Genomic DNA, 19,383 nt, shown 5'->3' with positions numbered 1-19,383 from the left:
CGCACCCAGCTTTTCAACCGGCGCGACCCAGTGGTGGTCGTCGCGCGGAACCCTCACCCCCTATAGTCCCCCTCTCCCTTTCCGGGAGGGTCGGACCACAGGGTCGCGGGTTCGCGAACCCCACACCCCCCTATAATCCCCCCTCGCCCCTTTTCGGGGCTGCTGCGGGGTTCATTAGGGGATGACACGGGATTCTCGCGCGTATCTCTCCTCTCAATCGAGATCGAGGGGAGCATACCTGCCCGGGGTCTCAAATTCGAACGGATGTGATTCCGTGCATACCTCGTTCCACAGCGTCAACAGTCACGCTATTTTGCGTTTTGTGTCCGGAGGTATGAATCGAACTCGGTACCCTGTTGACATGAAGCTAGCACGCTAGCAATACGCCAACACAAGCCACATCGATTCTGCTTTTTTTCGGCCTCATGACGTGTTAGTTTATCAAATCCAAATTTTATCTTTGTACTATCTTACAATAAATAATAAATTCCACGCTTTCCATTTTTTGTCCCGAGGTATGGTTCGAACGCGGCACTCTATGGGTACGAATCCATCGCTCTACCAATTACGCCAGCACAGGCCACATCGATTCTGCTTTCTTTCGGCCTCATGACTTGTTAGTTTGTTATATCTAAATATTAGTTTTGTGTTATTATTTAATACTAAATAAATACCACAACGTGAACAAAACTCTTTTTTTGTCCTGAGGTATGATTCGAACTCGGTACCTTTATGGTACGAAGCCATCACTCTAACCATTACGCCAACACAGGCCATACAAACCCAACTTTTTTTTGGCCATATGACCTGTTAGTTTTTTTCGTTTAAAATATACAATATCATCTCCTTTGCAATGGTTTACTAATGTGATCGTCGTGGTGTCGCGCGTTAGGAGGTGGGAGTCAATGGAGAGAGCAGGGTAGCAGGTTCGAGACGTGGTAAAGAAAAGCAAGGTAAGAGTATTAGTTCTTAACGTAAGTAGGTATTAGGTTAAGGTAGTGTAAAATAAGGATAAGGGGTGGTAGCGTAAACGTGTCGGTGAAAATTAATACAATTAATATAATAATAAAATAATCTAATAAAAATAAATTATTTCAATAAAAATGAAGATGTCATTGTGCGAAAGAGGGAAAAAATCAATTTGAGAAATTGATCTTTATTGTATAAGTCCGAAGTTAAGTAAAACTGACCAATATTTAAAGTATATTAATTAAAATGAATTAATTAACACTTTGAATAATAGTATAGATTCAAGTGAGTGAAAAGTGTTAACATTTTTGACATGTTTGAAATGAGTGAATAACCATAGATTAGTCTATTTGAAATTATCAAAGTCATAACTTTATTAACTTCATTGATCATAATGGAATTAGATTACAAAAATTGTAATGTATTTTATGAAATTTATTCAAAATAATAAATCCTCGCCGAAAAACGAATTAATAAGTATATTAATGTTTATGATAACATCAACAAATATATTAATGTTTATAATACCTATACCTATACGGTGTGTTTCTAACATATATCACTGAAAATTGTGTGAAATGAAACACTCCAAATAAAGTTCAGTTAGTTTTATTCAAAACTTCCAATCAATGTATCACAGTATTTAATAATACATTATATTTAATTTATTCACAATTACAGTAATGAAAATGACTAAAATACATTAACATTTGTCTAATTGTATATATATATATATATATATATATATATATATATCTATATATATATATATATATATATATATATATTTGATAGTAGTTAATTTTGATGTTGAAATATGGGAGTGAGTTCTGTGAACGTTTCGACATTCAATTTAATGTCATCATCAGTGGATCTAAAAACAGTATAAAAATTAGTATATCTAGGTAATTATAATATGTGTGGATTGGTAAAGTAACTATACAATAAGAGGAAAATTAACAAACAGCAACACTTAACAACAAAACCAATATAAAAGATAGGAAAGGTAGTAGAGACTAGAATTAAATAAATAATTAAAAATATAGGAAAAAAATATCTAAGTACACTCATATAAACCTACGCATATATACATATATATACATACACATATACACACATATAACACATATAATATATATAATATATTATATAATATACATGCATATATACATATACACACACATGATATACAGATACAACAATATATACCTATATTGTACACATATACATGTACGACTATACAAATATAAATATACGCATATACATATATGCAACGTGCATGCATATTCACAACGACATACATGTACATGTATGAAACATACATATACTCATACCTATCTATGTAACTATAGCTATACACATGTACATGTTAGATATTTTTGCCTATATTTTTTAATTATTTATTCTAGTCTCTACTACCTTTCCTATTATATTTGGTTTGTTGTTAAGTGTTGCTGTTTGTTAATTTTCCTCTTATTGTATAGTTACTTTACCAATCCACATATATTATAATTACCTAGATATACTAATTTTCATACTGTTTTTAGATCCACTGATGATGACATTAAATTGAATGTCGAAACGTTTGGAAATAAAGATTATTTTATAAATCTTTAGCTTTTCTTTGTTTGATATATCGCCCTCAAGAACTCACTCATATATATATATATATATATATATATATATATATATATATTATAGTATATATAATAATAACACAGTATGATATTAAATTAAGTGATATTTATAGCTAACATTAAGAAAAAAAGTGCACCATTTAAAGAAATAATAGAAAGTATAATATTTAAACAAGAGAAAACATCGGTTTGACACATTAAATGTTTAAGGCACTTGACTAACATAAGGGTTTGGAAAAAAGCAAAGTATTGTCAACGCGTTTTTATTGAGTCAAAGCAATGACGCAGAGTTCTACCGAGTCAAAGCAAAGGTATAAAGAGCTTAACCAAGATGCGGCAAGATGTTTGAAAGCATCCAAACAGTGAAGAAACTGTTCTACACAATTGACTACACTAAAGAGTGCACTCAATAAGTATCCCTATTAATAACACAAGAAATTTTTAAAATGTAGACATGTTTAAATATTTCTGTAATTTACGTTACAGCATAATGTGATTTGGCCGTAAAGTGGCTCATAATTAAATTAAAACAAATAAATTAAATACAATATATTTATTCATTATTTCATTAACATCTAAGCACTTAACTATTTAATAAATCATAGTAGGCATCTTCTCTGGTGAAGAGACGGACGGACGGACGGACGGACAGCATAATTAGTAGATCAAATGATTGTTCTCACTCATGAGCAACTTGAGCGTTGAAGAGCACTTGGCTTGAAGTTGGTTACCCTATAAACGAAAACAATGAATTAGTAACAAAGTTCATAAAATATACTATAAAGAATAAATTACCTGATTAATCATGCAGCGGTGTCTTCCACGTAACCCCATTAAGACCTTCATAGTAAAACTCAACAAGTGGTTTTTATATTAACTGCCTAATTAAGTTAGTGAGGTTAGTCATGTTATTGAGTTAATAAGAGTTAAGTTAATCATGCATAATTATAGACAGTCATTGAAAAAAACCACTTGCGAGTCATTCACGTGAATGATTTTAAGGCTTCAGGGCAATAATAGTTGGTTCGAGAAGATCTGCAAAAAAGAAAGAAACATTATAGGAATGTTTGCACTTATACTGATATGGTTAAAGACATACCTGGCAAAATGTTTCTGGAAAGATTCCTGGTGAAGTGAGTCAGCGTGCAGAGCAGCAGTGGTTGAAAGTACCCGGAAAAAAATAAACATGTTATTTATTGTTCACATTTATACTGATTATGGATAAAAAGGTACTTTTTAAATTATTTTCAGGGCGATTCCTGGTGAAGGGGTCAGTGTGCAGAGCAGCAGTAGTTGAAAAAACCTGAAAAAAATAAACATATTATTTAATGTTCACATTTATACTGATTGTTGATAAAAACGTACTTTTTAAATTATTTTCAGAGCGATTCCTGGTGAAGGGGTCAGTGTGCAGAGCAGCAGTGGTTGAAAGTACCCGGAAAAAAATAAACATGTTATTTATTGTTTACATTTATACTGATTATGGATAAAAACGTACTTTTTAAATTATTTTCAGAGCGATTCCTGGTGAAGGGGTCAGTGTGCAGAGCAGCAGTAGTTGAAAAAACCTGAAAAAAATAAACATATTATTTAATGTTCACATTTATACTGATTGTTGATAAAAACGTACTTTTTAAATTATTTTCAGAGCGATTCCTGATGAAGGGGTCAGTGTGCAGAGCAGCGGTGGTTGAAAGTACCCGAAAAAAAATAAACATGTTATTTATTGTTCACATTCATACTGATTATGGATAAAAACGTACTTTTTAAATTATTTTCAGAGCGATTCCTGGTGAAGGGGTCAGTGTGCAGAGCAGCAGTAGTTGAAAAAACCTGAAAAAAATAAACATATTATTTAATGTTCACATTTATACTGATTGTGGATGAAAACGTACTTTTTAAATTATTTTCAGAGCGATTCCTGGTGAAGGGGTCAGTGTGCAGAGCAGCAGTGGTTGAAAGTACCTGGAAAAAAATAAACATGTTATTTATTGTTCACATTTATACTGATTATGGATAAAAACGTACTTTTTAAATTATTTTCAGAGCGATTCCTGGTGAAGGGGTCAGTGTGCAGAGCAGCAGTGGTTGAAAGTACCTGGAAAAAAATAAACATGTTATTTATTGTTCACATTTATACTGATTGTGGATAAAAACGTACTTTTTAAATTATTTTCAGAGCGATTCCTGGTGAGGGGGTCAGTGTGCAGAGCAGCAGAGGTTGAAAGTACCTGAAAAAAAAAATAAACATGTTATTTATTGTTCACATTTATACTGATTATGGATAATAACGTATTTTTTAAATTATTTTTAGAGCGATTCCTGGTGAAGGGGTCAGCGTGCAGAGCAGCAGTAGTTGAAAGGACCTGGAAAAAAAAAAACATTTTATTTAATGTTCACATTTATACTGATTGTGGATAAAAACGTACTTTTTAAATTATTTTCAGAGCGATTCCTGGTGAAGGGGTCAGTGTTCAATTTTCACTCGATGCTTGGCCATTCGATTATCAACAATTTGCTTGATATGATATCTTGTGGCCTCCATGTGATTTCATCTTGATGACCAGAAATAGAATGTAGAAATTTACTAGCAGTTTAAGAATTGCACTTGGTTTTATATGAAATGCGTTAACATAAATTTCAAACAGTGAAAATTAAAATTTAAAATAATATGTCAAATCCACACATTGCATAATCTCAAATGATTCAAACGACCACATTATTATTCAATAGTTGAATAGATTAGTGTATTAGTATTTGTTATTATTAATATTAAAACTACTGATGCTACCTAACTAATAAATTAACCCACATGCAAGACATATCGTGATCATTCGAATCATGAAATTCAATGCCTTAATGATTTTGTAAATTTCTAAAAGTTATAGTGACAACTAAAGTATTGATCAATTAATATCTTGAACAAAATCACCGCTTAATAAATCTATTCGTGCCAAATGCAATTCCAATAAATACTACATTCAGAGCGTCACAGTAACAATGTTCGTATAAAAACTGAAGGACTCTGGTAGCAGCAAACGCAAACCTACCCGCACCTGCAAAATACACAAATTATTATTGAATTTAGTTGATTATACATACATTATTAAATGTCATTGTTGATGCGTCACCAAATATTCAAATATTCATTCAAATTGTAACTATTCTTTGTCAATTTGTTGTTCAAATTGTAACTTTTTTTCAACTAATTTTGAAATCTAATTTTGCTTTAAAATTCTTGATGACATTATGATTGTGGTCCAATTTACACAATACTTCTGATATATAAATTGAAGTGAATTAGCAGATGATAATGATGTAAATAAGACTTCAAATTAAACGATCCGTATAAATGTACTCATAGTAATTCACAAAATGAATTGACAGTCATTTTTTACTTTCGCAACTTTGTGAACTCTTGCCCAGTCAACATAATAATAATATGTAGTTTTATTTAACAGTGGGCACCAAATGATGCAAAATAAAATAAATATATCCGGCGTACGTCTTAGACAGTAGTACGACTTGAGCAAAAACAACATAAATCGAGCACACGTTTTCAAAAAAAAAAAAAAAAAAAAATGAGGAAAGGTTTCAATTAAATCTAAAACATCTTAAAACACGAAATGCAATCCGAGTGAATCCGCAAAGAGAAATATAATTAGCACAAATGCAACGTACCAGGTGACGCTCGCAGGTCGCACGTACTCCACAGGCAGCGAAGGGTCAGGCCCGCTCGTCAGTGTTCGACGACGTCTCGATGTCTTCCTCCAGCAATCGCCACGATGGAAATGAACTCTCGCAATGGCAACTCCCTCACGCAACTCCTATAGTCGCAAAGCATAGATGCGCAAAAGACTTGTAGACGTGCGACTGCAGAGCGTGCACGTTCGCTCGGTCGAAGATGGCGTTTCAGGAACTCGAACGCCTCTTCTGTTTTGAAATCGAAACGACGTTTATTTGAATCTTCAATTTTAACATTAAGGGTTTTATAAATTAAATAACGATATTCCATTCTTTTAGTAAACTCTCTAAAAATTTACGCTGCAATGAATTAGTTGTTGTTTATTGAAATAAATAAATTTGGTGTAGAATAAATTTTTTTTTTTTTCACTAACCTGTGTTTTACAGTACACTTGTTTGCTTTTCCTTTCTCAAGTATAAAATTTGTTAAATATTTTCACATTTTTAAATATACAGACAAATTTTCACTGTTTTATTTATATATCACTCATATACATGAATAATTTTGAAGTGCTTTTAAATTTTGATAGAAAATTTAGTTCTACATTCCTGCAACACGTGAAGCCAATAAATATTATATAAATACAAACATACAATTTTTTCATGTTTTAACTTATTAGTTTACAATAAAATAACTAATGATGATACAAACTAGCCACAAAACATTTGTAAACTAACAAAGTTAGCGCAAAAGAGTCTTACTGTGTACTTATTGAGAGTAGAGTTGGTTGAATATTTTGAAATATTAAAAAATCAAACCAAGGTCAAACAAAAAATATATTTTTCTTTAAAAAATGTTTAATATTACATTTTTCTTTAAATTTCGTTTATTTTAAATTATCAAAATCAAATGACATTCTGTGAGAAAACACAAAAAATAAGCAATTTGAATTATCTAGTGAAAACAAACCACTCCTTTTCAAAGTTGAAAAACAATTAAATGAATAACATATAATAAATACTACTTTTTACATTTTATGATTGTTTTAATTGATCATTACAATTTTTACAAGTGTATTTTAATAATTAATTATTTTATAACTACTTAGGACTAATTTTATAAAAAATTTAGTACAGTAATCTATGTGATTACATATTGATTTGATCAGTTAGTATAAGTTTTACAATGAAACAAAACTTTAAACAAAATTTTCGTTTATCAAATAAGTTTCAAATCTAAATTTACTGCGATCATAATATAATAAACTACACAATTCAAAATTATGTATACAATTGTTAATTATAAAAATATTCTTCAAACAGCTTAAATGGTGTTCATAATAAAATAAAACCAATTTTCAAAATATAGAAAATTCAAAAATTTATTTTTAGAAATGTAAAAATACCATACTAGATATATGTCGAAACACACACACACATACACATCACAAACATTATAAAGTTATTGGTATATATAAGAACGCAAGTAAATATATACGCTGTAATACTATGCTATACATAAATTTAAAATCTTGCATAACTTTAGCTTTTTTTATGACTTTTTTAAATTACTCTTCACACCAAAATGCATATACATCAATATGAGTGATGTTAAATGTTCTTAACTGCTTTAAATAAAATGATGAGTCTCAATTTCTACACTAAATTGAAAATTAAAGTGTTTTAAACGGTACAACAAATACAGAAAAAATTAATATGTTGCAATTGTCTGAGTAAAGTCTTTACACAATACACGACTCAGAGACTTTCGTGAATTTAAAATTTGATAATAACAGATATGTGGTGGAAGTACTCAATTATAACCTACAAAAGCACATATATAAATTATACTATTGATAATTGCGTGTATATAATTAAAGGATACATTGGCGCTGTAAATGAATTATTTAATTATAAAATTGAATCAAAATTGAGATACTTATCAAGCTATTCAAGGTACACCGTACACCTAGGCACTTCTACACATATCCATTTTTTCGGCTTTTAATTAACGTTTCACGATAAATTTATTATATCAAAATGATGATGAGTTCAGTATACATATAGCATAGTATTTATGTTTTATAATTTGTTTGTTGTTAAGTGTTGCTGTTTTGTTAGTTTTTCTCTTATATTTATAGTTTCTATACCAATCTACATATATTATAATTACCTAATTATACTAATTTTTTATACTGTTTTTAGATCCACTGATGATGATATTAAATTGAATGTCCAAACGTTTGGAATTCAAGATTTATAAATCTTTGCTTTTTATTTTTTGATGTATCGCCCCACAAGTACTTACTCATATATATATATATATATATATATATATATATATATATATATATATATATATATATATATATAGTGTAATGTAATAATATAAATATAAATGTAATAATAATATATTTTGATATTATGATTATTAAATCAGTCAAATTATTATATAAAATTACCAATGGATGTGTTTATCTGTTAGAAATAACTTCAGTGTCTTCTGTGTCACAATTCTAGAGTAAAAAATTAAAATGAACCATCAACATAATATTATCTATTTAAATATCTTATTTTCACCTCATTGTGCAGACAGGCATCACTGAAGTATACATAATACACATCATATTGTCTCCTTCAACTAAGCAATGGCATTTGTGATATTCACTGCACCAGTAGCTTTCAAAGCCATTCCAAAATAAATCACAGATCTGATTATGAGGTGATTTATTACCCCTAGATGATGTACTGCCTAAACCTGAATAAATTAAAAGTCAATATTGATCATGTTTAAACTATTTCATGCTTTAAGATACATACTATTTGATGTATTATCATCATTAAACCTATTTGCAGCCATGGTTGTTTTTATTATTTGATTATGGAATGCATGCAAAACATCAACACGGTGCGCACCACTTACTGATCTTTTCAAACCAGTTAATTGTGGACTACGAGATATGACATACTTGCCAATTTTAAAATTAATTAGCAGGATGCTGAAAATATGCACAACTTATATATATATATATATATATATATATATATATATATATATTAGGGTGGTCCTTAAAATGGTCATTTTCGAATTTCCTTGCTCCCAGGGGCTCAAATGGTTCCAAATTGATAGAAAAACAATTCTCTAAAAGTTTTAGCTCTTAATATTAACTTTTAGATAAAGCGCAATTCAATCAAACTTCGTATGGAAAGAACATGGAAAAAATTTTGAAAATTAAAAAAAAAATGTTTTAGGTATAACATAGCCACAAATGAATGAGTTTTATTCATTCATTTGTTCGCTAAATTACATCTAAGAAATATTTTTAAAATTTTTGAAAAATTTTTCATGGTATTTCCATACAAAATATTGATTGAATTGCGCTCTATCTAAACGTTATTATTAAGAGCTAAAACTTTCAGAGAATTGTTTTTTATCTATTTGGAATCATTTGAGCCCCTGGGAGCAAAGAAATTCGAAAATGACCATTTTAAGGACCACGCTAATATATATATATATATATATATATATATATATATATATATATATATATATATATACATACAGTGGTGTTGTGCTAATATTTTTTTTACCGGAACGCTAAGATTAAAAAAACGGTTCAAAAACCGGTTCTCACATTTGTACCAGTTCCTTTCGAAAAGAAAAAAAAACAAAATATATTACAAAACCTATTTTTTGCATATATATGTATGTTTATCACATATAAAAGGAAAGTCTCTGTGTGTAGGGATTTTTTTTTTAAATTTTTTTGCCGGAACGCGTACCGGCTCAAAAATGATTTGCCGGAACGACGTTCGGGCGCGTTCCGGCTCGACAACACCACTGTATACATATATATGTACTAGGAGTCCCAGAACTCAAGGTCAAGCCAAAAGGGGGTGACAAGATTAATTTTGGCCATCAGTTTGATGTTGAGTTCTGGGGCACCCTGATTATCATCATAATTACCCTAATACTGTTGGATCAATCTGAATATGCAATGGAAAATTTCTTGGTGCGCAAAGTAAAGCAGCAGCTAATGCTTCATGAGCCTTTTGCCAAGACATTTGAATAATATTTGTAATTTCACTAGCATCTGGTGTTGGCCCACAGAGTGCTAAAATAATGCTGCTGGAAGAAACTGGTGTCCAGATTAATCGAAATGCAACCTATATTAAAATATCATATCTACTATTAGTGACCTTGAAATGATTTTAATATAATTATTGATTTAACCTACATTTGGACTCTTATGAAGTAAAAATACAGGTAGTTCCTTTACAGAATTTGTACTGGCAGGATCCAACAAAGCAACAAGCGACAATAATTGCCTCTCAAAGAAGTGCAATGTCCACCAAGCCTCTGTTGCAATTGATAGACGGTTATTTATTAACAAACAACAAAAAGGAGATTCTATTTGCTCACTAAATGATTCAAGACAAGATGCTAGAACATTTGTGTCTGGTCCTAATATACATTCTGTATAATTTATTTCTGTATTCAGATTTTCTAACATTTTTTCTACCAAAGACATACAAGGCTAAAATATTAAGAATCATAAGACATAGTTTAACATATTATCATATATTACAGTTCAAATAGACAAATGATACCTAAATAAGAAAGCATAAAAAATGTATATTTACTCTTAAATCTCTTTTCAATCGTTCAACACTTTTGATATCTTTCAGCTGATCAAGTCCAACATAAAAAACCATAGCACAAAAAACTTTTGATAAAAATTCTTGCAGAACAATTTCTGTTGTAGTTGGAGATATTATGATCAGAATTATACTAAAAAATGTATGATATTATTAAATGCATATAATAAAGAAAAGAATCTATCAACTATTTTAATATGCATACCTATCATAAAATTCTTTCCAAACAATAGATCCATTCTTAATTTTGGTAGACTGTAAATCATAAGAATAAGTCTTGCAAAAGAGATGAATGCCCTTCAAAGCACCCACTGTTGAAAATGGCAACTAAAAAGTATTATGTTTAATAAAAAAAATAATATATTAGATTCCTAAACAGTCAAATCAAGTACTTGTTCTCCGTCGCCTTTTTTCCTGTTAAATATAGGTATTCCTCCAGCAGATGTAATACATGTTAAATATACAGCCATTATTGTAAATTACTCTGTTAATAAATGCTTAAGATTATGTATTTTAAATTTTACTATTGCAATGTATTACAAGAAATGAAATTAACAAACACAATGCTCTTCATCACAAAATAAATTATTTTGTTTACGTTCAATTATAATAACAGTTTTTGACACGTTGAAGTTAAACTGTCAAAATCATTGAGCTGCGTCTAAATGTTTAAATTTATTCATCAGTGGTTGATTTGTGTTTACAGTGTGACATTTGTCAGTTAGTATTATGTCAAATGTCAGTTAGTATTCTGTTTACAAGCGGCTTTTTGCTATTATTGTTTCTGTATTGGTTATTATTTTATATATATTTTATTTATTTATATTTCGAATCAGAACCCAACTTCTTTAAATTTTTAAATACAAATATATTTAGTTCATTGTGCATTTTTTGTCAAATTCAACAATGTCGAAAGTTATCAATGCTGAAAACTTTACAACAATTAGGAGATTGTTGAAAAATAGATTAGAAAATGATTATAACCAATACCAGGATTATAACGAACAATATCTTCATTTAAAACACATGATGAAAAGAACTGTAGATCATGGGGAATCAAACTCTGCCTTAGTCATTGGACCTAAAGGCTGTGGCAAAACAACTCTAATTAATAAAGTTATTAACGAATTACTAGCTGAATATGATTTTTCTGCAAACTCTTCATTGGTATATTTGTCAGGAATAGTTCATACAAATGATCGTCTTGCCTTACAGTCAATTACTATCCAATTAAAATTAGAAGAGTCAGTTGAGGGAAGAGTTTTTGGTTCTTTTGCTGATAATTTAGCTTATCTGCTAGCATGCCTGAAAACCGGAGATAAACAGTCGAAAAGTGTAATATTCATTATAGATGAGTTTGATTTATTCTGTTCTCATCACAATCAAACACTACTTTATAATTTGTTTGATATCGCTCAATCAGCACAAGCACCTATTTGTGTATTAGGCTTGACATGCAGATTAGATGTTGTTGAGTTGCTGGAAAAAAGGGTTAAAAGTAGATTTTCTCATCGGCAAATATTTCTTTGGGACAATCGAGATATTGACAAAATAGATAAACGCATTAACTTGTTCAAAAGCCTTTTGTTATTACCCACTTCAGAGAATATATCCTATCAAAGATGGAACAAAAGTATTGAAAAATTAATGAAGATACCAAATGTTAAGAAAAACTTGGAACATATTTTTGATGTAGATCTTAGTGGCCGAAATTTGCAAAATTTACTTATGATAACAATATCAAAATTATCTGTCGAACATCCTGAGTTAACTGAACTAGATATTCTAGATTTAGTACAAAAAACCTACAATGATAATAAAATATTCATCTTACTTGGACTTTCAGTACTTGAAATTTGTCTCTTGATTTCTTTCAAACATCATTCTGAAATTTATGATGGTGAACCAGCAAACTTTGAAATGATTTTTGATAGATATAAGAAGTTTACGAATAGTAATACATCAATTCAAACGGTTCAGCGAGAAGTAGTACAGAAAGCTTTTGAGCATTTAGTTAGTTTAGAGTTAATAGTTCCTATCGGGAACCCAATAAAAGCTCATAAAGAATACCATCTTCACACAATGCTGGTTACATCCACAGAAATCATGACTGCAGTTAAGAAATATCCTACACTTCCTACAGAAGTTTTACAATGGGCAACTAGTTCATTAGTTTAATTGAAACTTGAAAATAATATGAAATAGAATGCTTTGCTGTTAACTTCTGGTATTTACCATTTAATATTTATTATTTAATATTTGTACAAGCATATATATATATATATATATATATATATATATATAAAAAAATAAATATGATATTTATGTATGTACCTTTAAATTGTTAAATATTTATAAACTACATAATAAATCTTGTTCAAACTAATTTGTATACTGGTTTACAATTAAAGCTATATCAGTTGTATAATAAATTATTGTAAGAATTTACTACTCATTTACACGATAATATATAAAGCACACCATAATATAATATTATTTTATCTATAATACACCATGGCTGTTAAAAACACCAAATTTATATTCTCAAATACTAACCACATACAATCCTGATTTAAATTTGTATAATATACGTTTCAACTCAACTAAGTCTATCACAAGAAATTGGACGTAGTACTGAATTGGCACTGAATTGAATATTCTAGCAAAATCACAAAGATGGAATTATCATTGTATATATGTCTATTTGAATTCCATTTTTGTTAATGATTTAATTAATTTATTTTATGCCAATAATTGATATTAATTATGCATTAATCATTGTATTTATACTTTCCTAGAAAACTATACATCACATGTTGAAACAAATTAAGGTTCATGGCTTCTCGCCTTTCCTTAGCGCTTGTTTTAAATTTGATCCATTCTTTCCGAATCTTGTTACTCTTTGGTCCCCATTTCTCATTGGGAGTGAACACGTTTTTCAATGTCTAGAAATATTTATAATATGCATTTATAATCAGAAAGTAAATTTCAAGCAAATATTCCGTGAACCAAACAAGTTAAAAATGTGATTGTTAAAAACTGGCATTTTGAATTTTTCATTGAAAAGTTGTGTAAAGTTCATGAAATCTATATTATATAATTAATGAGTGATTAATGATTCTTGCTGCTGCGCCTTATAATATTAGTCAGTTCTAATTTAAATTAAATAGAAGGTCCATGCTAAAACCCAAGAGGTCCACCACGATACAAAAAAGTTTGCAAACATTTTTCTTTGGCTTTTAAATTTTTGTAATAATAACGAAAACAAACTTTGGCTTGGGGAAATTAATATTAAATTAAAACAAAAGCCTTGCCTACATTTTATACCTTCTGAAATAATTTCAAATCACAAACGATTAATTTTTGACTCAAACTCAAATATAAATATAGACTCACATCATTAATGGAATGTTTTCTATTTTTCAAATATATCCAAATTGCCCAAAGTGGTACTTGAAGTATACCAACTGCTAACATTGTCCATCCAGCAGCTGAAATTACATTTTATATTAATTCAATCAATAATCAAGCAACTGTAAATTTGGTACCATTTAAATTAATATTTCAGCTTAAATAATTATTAAATCAAGCCTCACCATAATAGGAATCAGGATAAAAGAGTTCACTATATTTGAGTGGTTTCATTACTGCTAGTGAATAAATAAATATAATGGTCATCAACACTGGGGTAACAAAGCCCCAGCAGATGCGCCAATATGGACCCACACGGACACCGACCATGAATTCAACATCGAGGCAATAATTTTCGAGACCTAATACCAAGTATCAACAACTAACTAATTAATATATCAACAATTAACAAACGAATTGATGAAGATAAATATTTTATACCATAAATCCAAAAAACTCCAATATTCTGTATAATGGCCAGAGCGAATATCAAAAACGTTGCACCGAAGTAGTCTACTAAATTCAACAGCCATTGTCCTTCCTGCAATTTAATTTTTATTTCTCTTCATTATGAAGGGACATTTTAATTTGTATATTTTATGAATTCACTAACGGGTGTCACATAAACCAATCCAATCAAAAAGCCGACTGTGCTGGCTGCAAGAGCAACTTTCCAATAGCGAATTCCAAATTGATCCGATATCACCGTAATAATAGCTCCATGTAGGGCTACCGCTGATCCAACCCCGAGAACAAATAACATGAAGAAAAATAAGACAGAAAATACCTACAATAATCAATAAAATTACAAATTAGATCTAACAAAACCTCAATTTAAACAAATAATAAAAAAAATATAACTTTTGAATAATTACCTGTGGCACCATATCAAACTTGGATATAGCATCAGGATAAGAAATAAACGCTAAACCTGTTCCACTCTGTATTACCTGACCTATGTCATCAATATTCAAATTGTGAGCTAAATTGCCCAAAATTCCAAATATAGTTGTTCCGGCCAATAAGCTTGTGAATGTGTCTAATGTTGTAACAATTAACACGTCTCTAAATTAAAAGTAAAAATATAACAAAAATTAAAATAATGTAAGCTAAACGGTATCAATTTTTGTTTGGTTAGTAAAAACTTCATGAAAAGCAATATTTGAGTTTGATGGTTAACAGAATACAAGTGTGTTGAAGGAAATTCATGGAAATGAAGTTTCGGAAGGAAATAGGTTTTCATTTAAAGGTGTCTTGATAAATGAGTATAAAGATAATAGTTGGAGTAATTTCAAAACATTTTTTTTTCTAAGTTAAATATAATGAATAAAGATAGCAATTAATAATTAACTAACTGATAATAATAATTGGGCTGATTGAGATAAGTGCTCTCTTAGACGATTATTTAATAATTTAGTACAGTTGAATAGAAAACTTAAATAAAATTAATATTTATAATATGAATTATTAATAAGTGACACATATTTATTAAATTTGTTACTTTATAATGCACTAACAGTTAAATTATAGTGATGATAAAAGCTGACGGCCACGACATAACGAAATATTTCTTTACTGCAAAGAAAGTTTTCGACCGCGCCTGTTGATAATATTTTGATTTTGAGAAATATATATTATAAGATATCCTTCACCGATGCAAAATTTTCCACAAATTCCATTAAAGAGTCAATATTTTGATTTTGAGAAATATATAATATATAAGATATCCTTCACCGAGTTTTAAAAATAGTTTTTAAAATAGTTTGAATCCAACACCTGGTGATGCAAAATTTCTCACAAATTACATTAAAGAGTCATCAAACTGACCTGTAGACGTTGTTATCAAATTTGTTATATGACGAAAACATTATAATAGCACCATTGCAAAGAGACAACGAAAAACAAGCTTGGGTCACAGCAGCGTGCCAAACCTAAATGAGGATAATAATTTGCAAAACGCAATTAGATAAAATTAAAAATGCACTGAAAATATATTATATGTATAATATATTTTTTTGTAGTAGAAACATTTATGAAATTTCTTTCACAGTAAAAACGGCGATCATGAAATTATTTACAAAGCTTCTAAGAAATTTTCTAGCACAAGTAAACGTTTACTGTATCGTGAATTGAAAAACTTCTTCGGGACTAAAAATTACAAATTAGATAAAGTAGATACTACAAATTAGAGAAAGTAATATAAACATTTTTAAATTTTCATATGAATGTTAAATCAATTAATTCTATGAAATAATTATAAATAATGATAAAACAAAATATTGTGTCAAGGAAATACATAAAAGTAATTTGCTTGTTATCATTATACACTAATCATACAATAACGTTAAACAAAATTATATACACATCGCGTGCAAATGATAAAACATAATGTAAATATATAAAATGTTACATTGCCATTTTCTGGTATTCTTAACGATAAATTGTTAATAAGCTCAAAAATTATTTATATATATTATATCAAGTAACTGTACTATATATATATATTATATCAAGTACTGACTAGAGATAAATTTTAGGGCAAGCGAGTGTTATTATGTATATACAAATATGCATTTATACATACATATACATATGCGCATATATATATATATATATATATATATATATATTATATATATAATTATAAACATTATTCATTATTATTAATGCACAAATAATTTTCTAAATGTCTTATCGATGCTAAAATTCAATTTACCGCATGGCCTATATAAAATTACAAATTACGTTATATTTTAGAAAAATTGACAAAGCAATTGACTTACTAATAGAAAAACATCAATCACATCAAGAAAAAAATATTTTTTTCACCTGCACCGCACGTTTCTGCAATATTTACAGCACAAACAAAAACAAACACAACAGAAGACATATTTCACATTGGATGAAATATTCACAAATGCATGATAGTAGCACTCTCACGTGTATTTTCTCACCTGTGAATATTTCTGTCAAAATTATTGTATGAAGAGAAAATTAATATCGGTCCGAAAGATATCGCCAGCGAGAAGAAGCATTGGTTCACAGCTTCCTTCCATACCTGTGCCATCCGTTATATAAGTTAAAAATAATAATAAATTATCCAAATAAAAAGAAATTCATGAAAAATTTCTTTATATAAATTGTCCCATCAATTCCTAATTTCTTAATTCCTAAATTCTTAATTACTGGAGCGCATCTGACCTCGTACAGGTTGTTCAGTAAATTAATTAATCTTAAGTATCTTATTTCATTTCATTAATTATTCTCAGTTAAATATATTCATAAAAGTGTGCTTATAAAACAAAACTTGCCTTAGGATTTAGAAGTTCTCCCCATTGTGGTTCTATGAAGAACAAAATTCCTTTTCCTGCTCCTTCTAAAGTTGCTGCACGTATCAGCAAGGCAATCATAACAACATATGGAAAAATTGCCAGGAAATATGAGACTTTTCCTAAAAATAAATCCATAATGTAAGAAATTGACGAAATGTATTAATAATGTTATTAAATCATCATCAAAGAAGTTACCGGAACTGCTCACGCCTTTGACCAATACCAGGAACACCACTAACCATGCAACAAAGAGACAAATCGTCAAATTAACATCTGGTAAACCTAAAATATCGATTTCAAATTAATGAAAGTTATATTAATTCCTGCAATATTTCGAAAATCGGATATTATTAAAATATTGCGTAATAGTTTTATGAGTTTGCATTTTGTGTAAATTGCATTACGAAGAAATAAGAGCTCATTAATATTTGACTAAGAAATTCTATGAAAGATAACTAGTATAAAATAAACATCAATCCATAAGTCGTGCCATAATAGTATAAAACAAACATAGGATGAGATATATAAAGACAGATCATATGATATGCATTGATTTACTGACCTAAGCTACTAGAAATTAGCTTGTTTTCCTTGAGGACTTCTTTCCTGAAAAAAATAACAATATTGAAATAAATCGTGAGCAATTAGACCAAAGAGGAAAATCATTACTTAGAGAACTACAAATTGATTTTTTGAAAAATAACTGATTCTAAAAAAAAATTACGAATCTCGTGGGCTATCATATACATAAAAAATATTTCTTATTTTAAAGTATATTTTTAACTCATTCTAGTACTAGTAATCATTTGATATTTACACAAAAAATAGCTCTGAACTACTAATTCCTCTCGTTAGATTTCCTTGCAGCGTCGAAGTCGTTGAATTGCTGCTAGGAGCTGAATCAACACAAATTTTGTTGATGGTTTCCTCCCACTCCGGCTTGCAATAGGACCAGGGCAAGTCGGAGGCAAACGACGAATATAAATAGAACAAAGTCAGAGCCATCAGGCAACAGTAGTAGGAAACTACACAGCAGGTTGATATTATTTGACCAATGCCTATGCCTGGGAATAAATTATCAGAAAATTTATTAGGTGCAATATCAAGCAGACAAAAGAAAAAGAAATATATATATATATATATATATATATATATATATATATATATATATATACATTACTAGCTGCCCTAGAATACGTTATATACCTTTTAAAATTGGACATAAAGCCCAAATCTTCACTGAACTTTTACTAGTAAATTGCCCCAATGTCATTTCCAAATAATACACAGGTTTTCCAATAACAAATAATACGATAATGTATGGTATGAGAAAAGCTCCCCCACCATTTTCGTACGCAGTAAATGGAAATCGCCAAATATTTCCCAAACCTACTGACATGGCTATGCAGGACATCAAAAATTCGACTCCGTTCGACCACTTCGGCCTCTCGTCCACCTCCGTACTGGTGATACTCGCTGTGTCATGATTCCTTGTCTGAAACTGAAAGGAAAATATATTTCTTATCAATAGGATAAATATCATTGAATGAAAAATTGAAGTTTAACCTTTCATGCACTTTCCACCTTTTTTCACTATATTTTTTTGATACATAAGTAAATAGTTTATGGTTGATGGCGTGCGAATGCTTTTTTACAATGCTAATATTAATAACTCGCATTACAGAAAACAA

The 19,383-nt window shown here is 29.4% G+C and overlaps 3 protein-coding genes and 2 long non-coding RNA genes across 7 annotated transcripts; 1 reads left to right on the top strand and 4 right to left on the bottom strand.

The window, feature by feature from the left end:
* Positions 1-3,210: 3,210 nt before the first annotated feature.
* Positions 3,211-3,750, bottom strand: LOC113372184. Its single transcript, XR_003366729.1, has 3 exons — positions 3,706-3,750; positions 3,402-3,641; positions 3,211-3,338 (listed from the first exon to the last, which is right to left on the bottom strand). It is a non-coding gene; the product is annotated as an uncharacterized LOC113372184 (long non-coding RNA).
* An 892-nt stretch (positions 3,751-4,642) lies between these two features.
* LOC113372186 lies at positions 4,643-6,403 on the bottom strand. 2 transcript variants are annotated; one of them, XR_003366731.1, is made up of 4 exons: positions 6,288-6,403; positions 5,657-5,662; positions 5,036-5,161; positions 4,643-4,704 (listed from the first exon to the last, which is right to left on the bottom strand). It is a non-coding gene; the product is annotated as an uncharacterized LOC113372186 (long non-coding RNA). The 2 variants fall into 2 exon arrangements; XR_003366732.1 differs by lacking the exon at positions 4,643-4,704 and adding an exon at positions 4,826-4,837.
* Positions 6,404-8,668: 2,265 nt separating this feature from the next.
* Positions 8,669-11,513, bottom strand: LOC113373159 (protein fuzzy homolog). 2 transcript variants are annotated; one of them, XM_026613474.1, is made up of 9 exons: positions 11,342-11,513; positions 11,155-11,276; positions 10,935-11,082; positions 10,714-10,828; positions 10,529-10,650; positions 10,258-10,457; positions 9,111-9,289; positions 8,871-9,048; positions 8,669-8,806 (listed from the first exon to the last, which is right to left on the bottom strand). In XM_026613474.1, exons 1-9 carry the CDS (start codon positions 11,417-11,419, stop codon positions 8,749-8,751), a joined length of 1,200 nt encoding a protein of 399 aa, XP_026469259.1. In that variant the 5' UTR covers positions 11,420-11,513; the 3' UTR covers positions 8,669-8,748. The 2 variants fall into 2 exon arrangements, with proteins under 2 accessions (XP_026469259.1, XP_026469258.1); XM_026613473.1 differs by having other exon boundaries at positions 10,529-10,828.
* A 344-nt stretch (positions 11,514-11,857) lies between these two features.
* LOC113373039 (origin recognition complex subunit 4-like) lies at positions 11,858-13,211 on the top strand. The gene has a single exon (XM_026613376.1). It carries the CDS (start codon positions 11,976-11,978, stop codon positions 13,125-13,127), a length of 1,152 nt encoding a protein of 383 aa, XP_026469161.1. The 5' UTR covers positions 11,858-11,975; the 3' UTR covers positions 13,128-13,211.
* An 81-nt stretch (positions 13,212-13,292) lies between these two features.
* Positions 13,293-19,189, bottom strand: LOC113374082 (sodium-dependent nutrient amino acid transporter 1-like). The gene is made up of 12 exons (XM_026614337.1): positions 18,899-19,189; positions 18,510-18,756; positions 18,255-18,298; positions 17,888-17,974; positions 17,672-17,811; positions 16,188-16,291; positions 15,236-15,425; positions 14,974-15,147; positions 14,802-14,901; positions 14,546-14,722; positions 14,346-14,440; positions 13,293-13,894 (listed from the first exon to the last, which is right to left on the bottom strand). The coding sequence occupies exons 1-12, from the start codon at positions 19,104-19,106 to the stop codon at positions 13,721-13,723; spliced, it is 1,740 nt and encodes a 579-aa protein (XP_026470122.1). The 5' UTR covers positions 19,107-19,189; the 3' UTR covers positions 13,293-13,720.
* Positions 19,190-19,383: the final 194 nt, after the last annotated feature.

Source organism: Ctenocephalides felis, unplaced genomic scaffold (assembly GCF_003426905.1).
Source record: "Ctenocephalides felis isolate EL2017-DRISC unplaced genomic scaffold, ASM342690v1 CF-g0.4_SCAFFOLD_01604, whole genome shotgun sequence".
In the NCBI taxonomy this organism is placed as follows: domain Eukaryota; kingdom Metazoa; phylum Arthropoda; class Insecta; order Siphonaptera; family Pulicidae; genus Ctenocephalides; species Ctenocephalides felis.
The sequence above is the reverse complement of the archived record's forward strand: the minus strand, read 5'-3'. Positions and strand labels throughout refer to the sequence as shown.

Bases quoted from the DNA above. Each gene is read 5' to 3' on its own strand.
- LOC113373039 (XM_026613376.1), top strand. From the start codon at position 11,976: ATGATGAAAAGAACTGTAGATCATGGGGAATCAAACTCTGCCTTAGTC.
- LOC113373159 (XM_026613473.1), bottom strand. From the start codon at position 11,419: ATGGCTGTATATTTAACATGTATTACATCTGCTGGAGGAATACCTATA. The intron at 11,277-11,341 runs GTACTTGATTTG...AATACTTTTTAG, and splicing joins AAAAAGGCGACGGAGAACAA to TTGCCATTTTCAACAGTGGG. The intron at 11,083-11,154 runs GTATGCATATTA...TACATTTTTTAG, and splicing joins TGGAAAGAATTTTATGATAG to TATAATTCTGATCATAATAT.
- LOC113374082 (XM_026614337.1), bottom strand. From the start codon at position 19,106: ATGTCCTGCATAGCCATGTCAGTAGGTTTGGGAAATATTTGGCGATTT. The intron at 16,292-17,671 runs GCAAGTTTTGTT...ATCCTCATTTAG, and splicing joins GAGAACTTCTAAATCCTAAG to GTTTGGCACGCTGCTGTGAC. The intron at 14,902-14,973 runs GTTAGTGAATTC...ATTAAATTGCAG, and splicing joins GATTGGTTTATGTGACACCC to GAAGGACAATGGCTGTTGAA.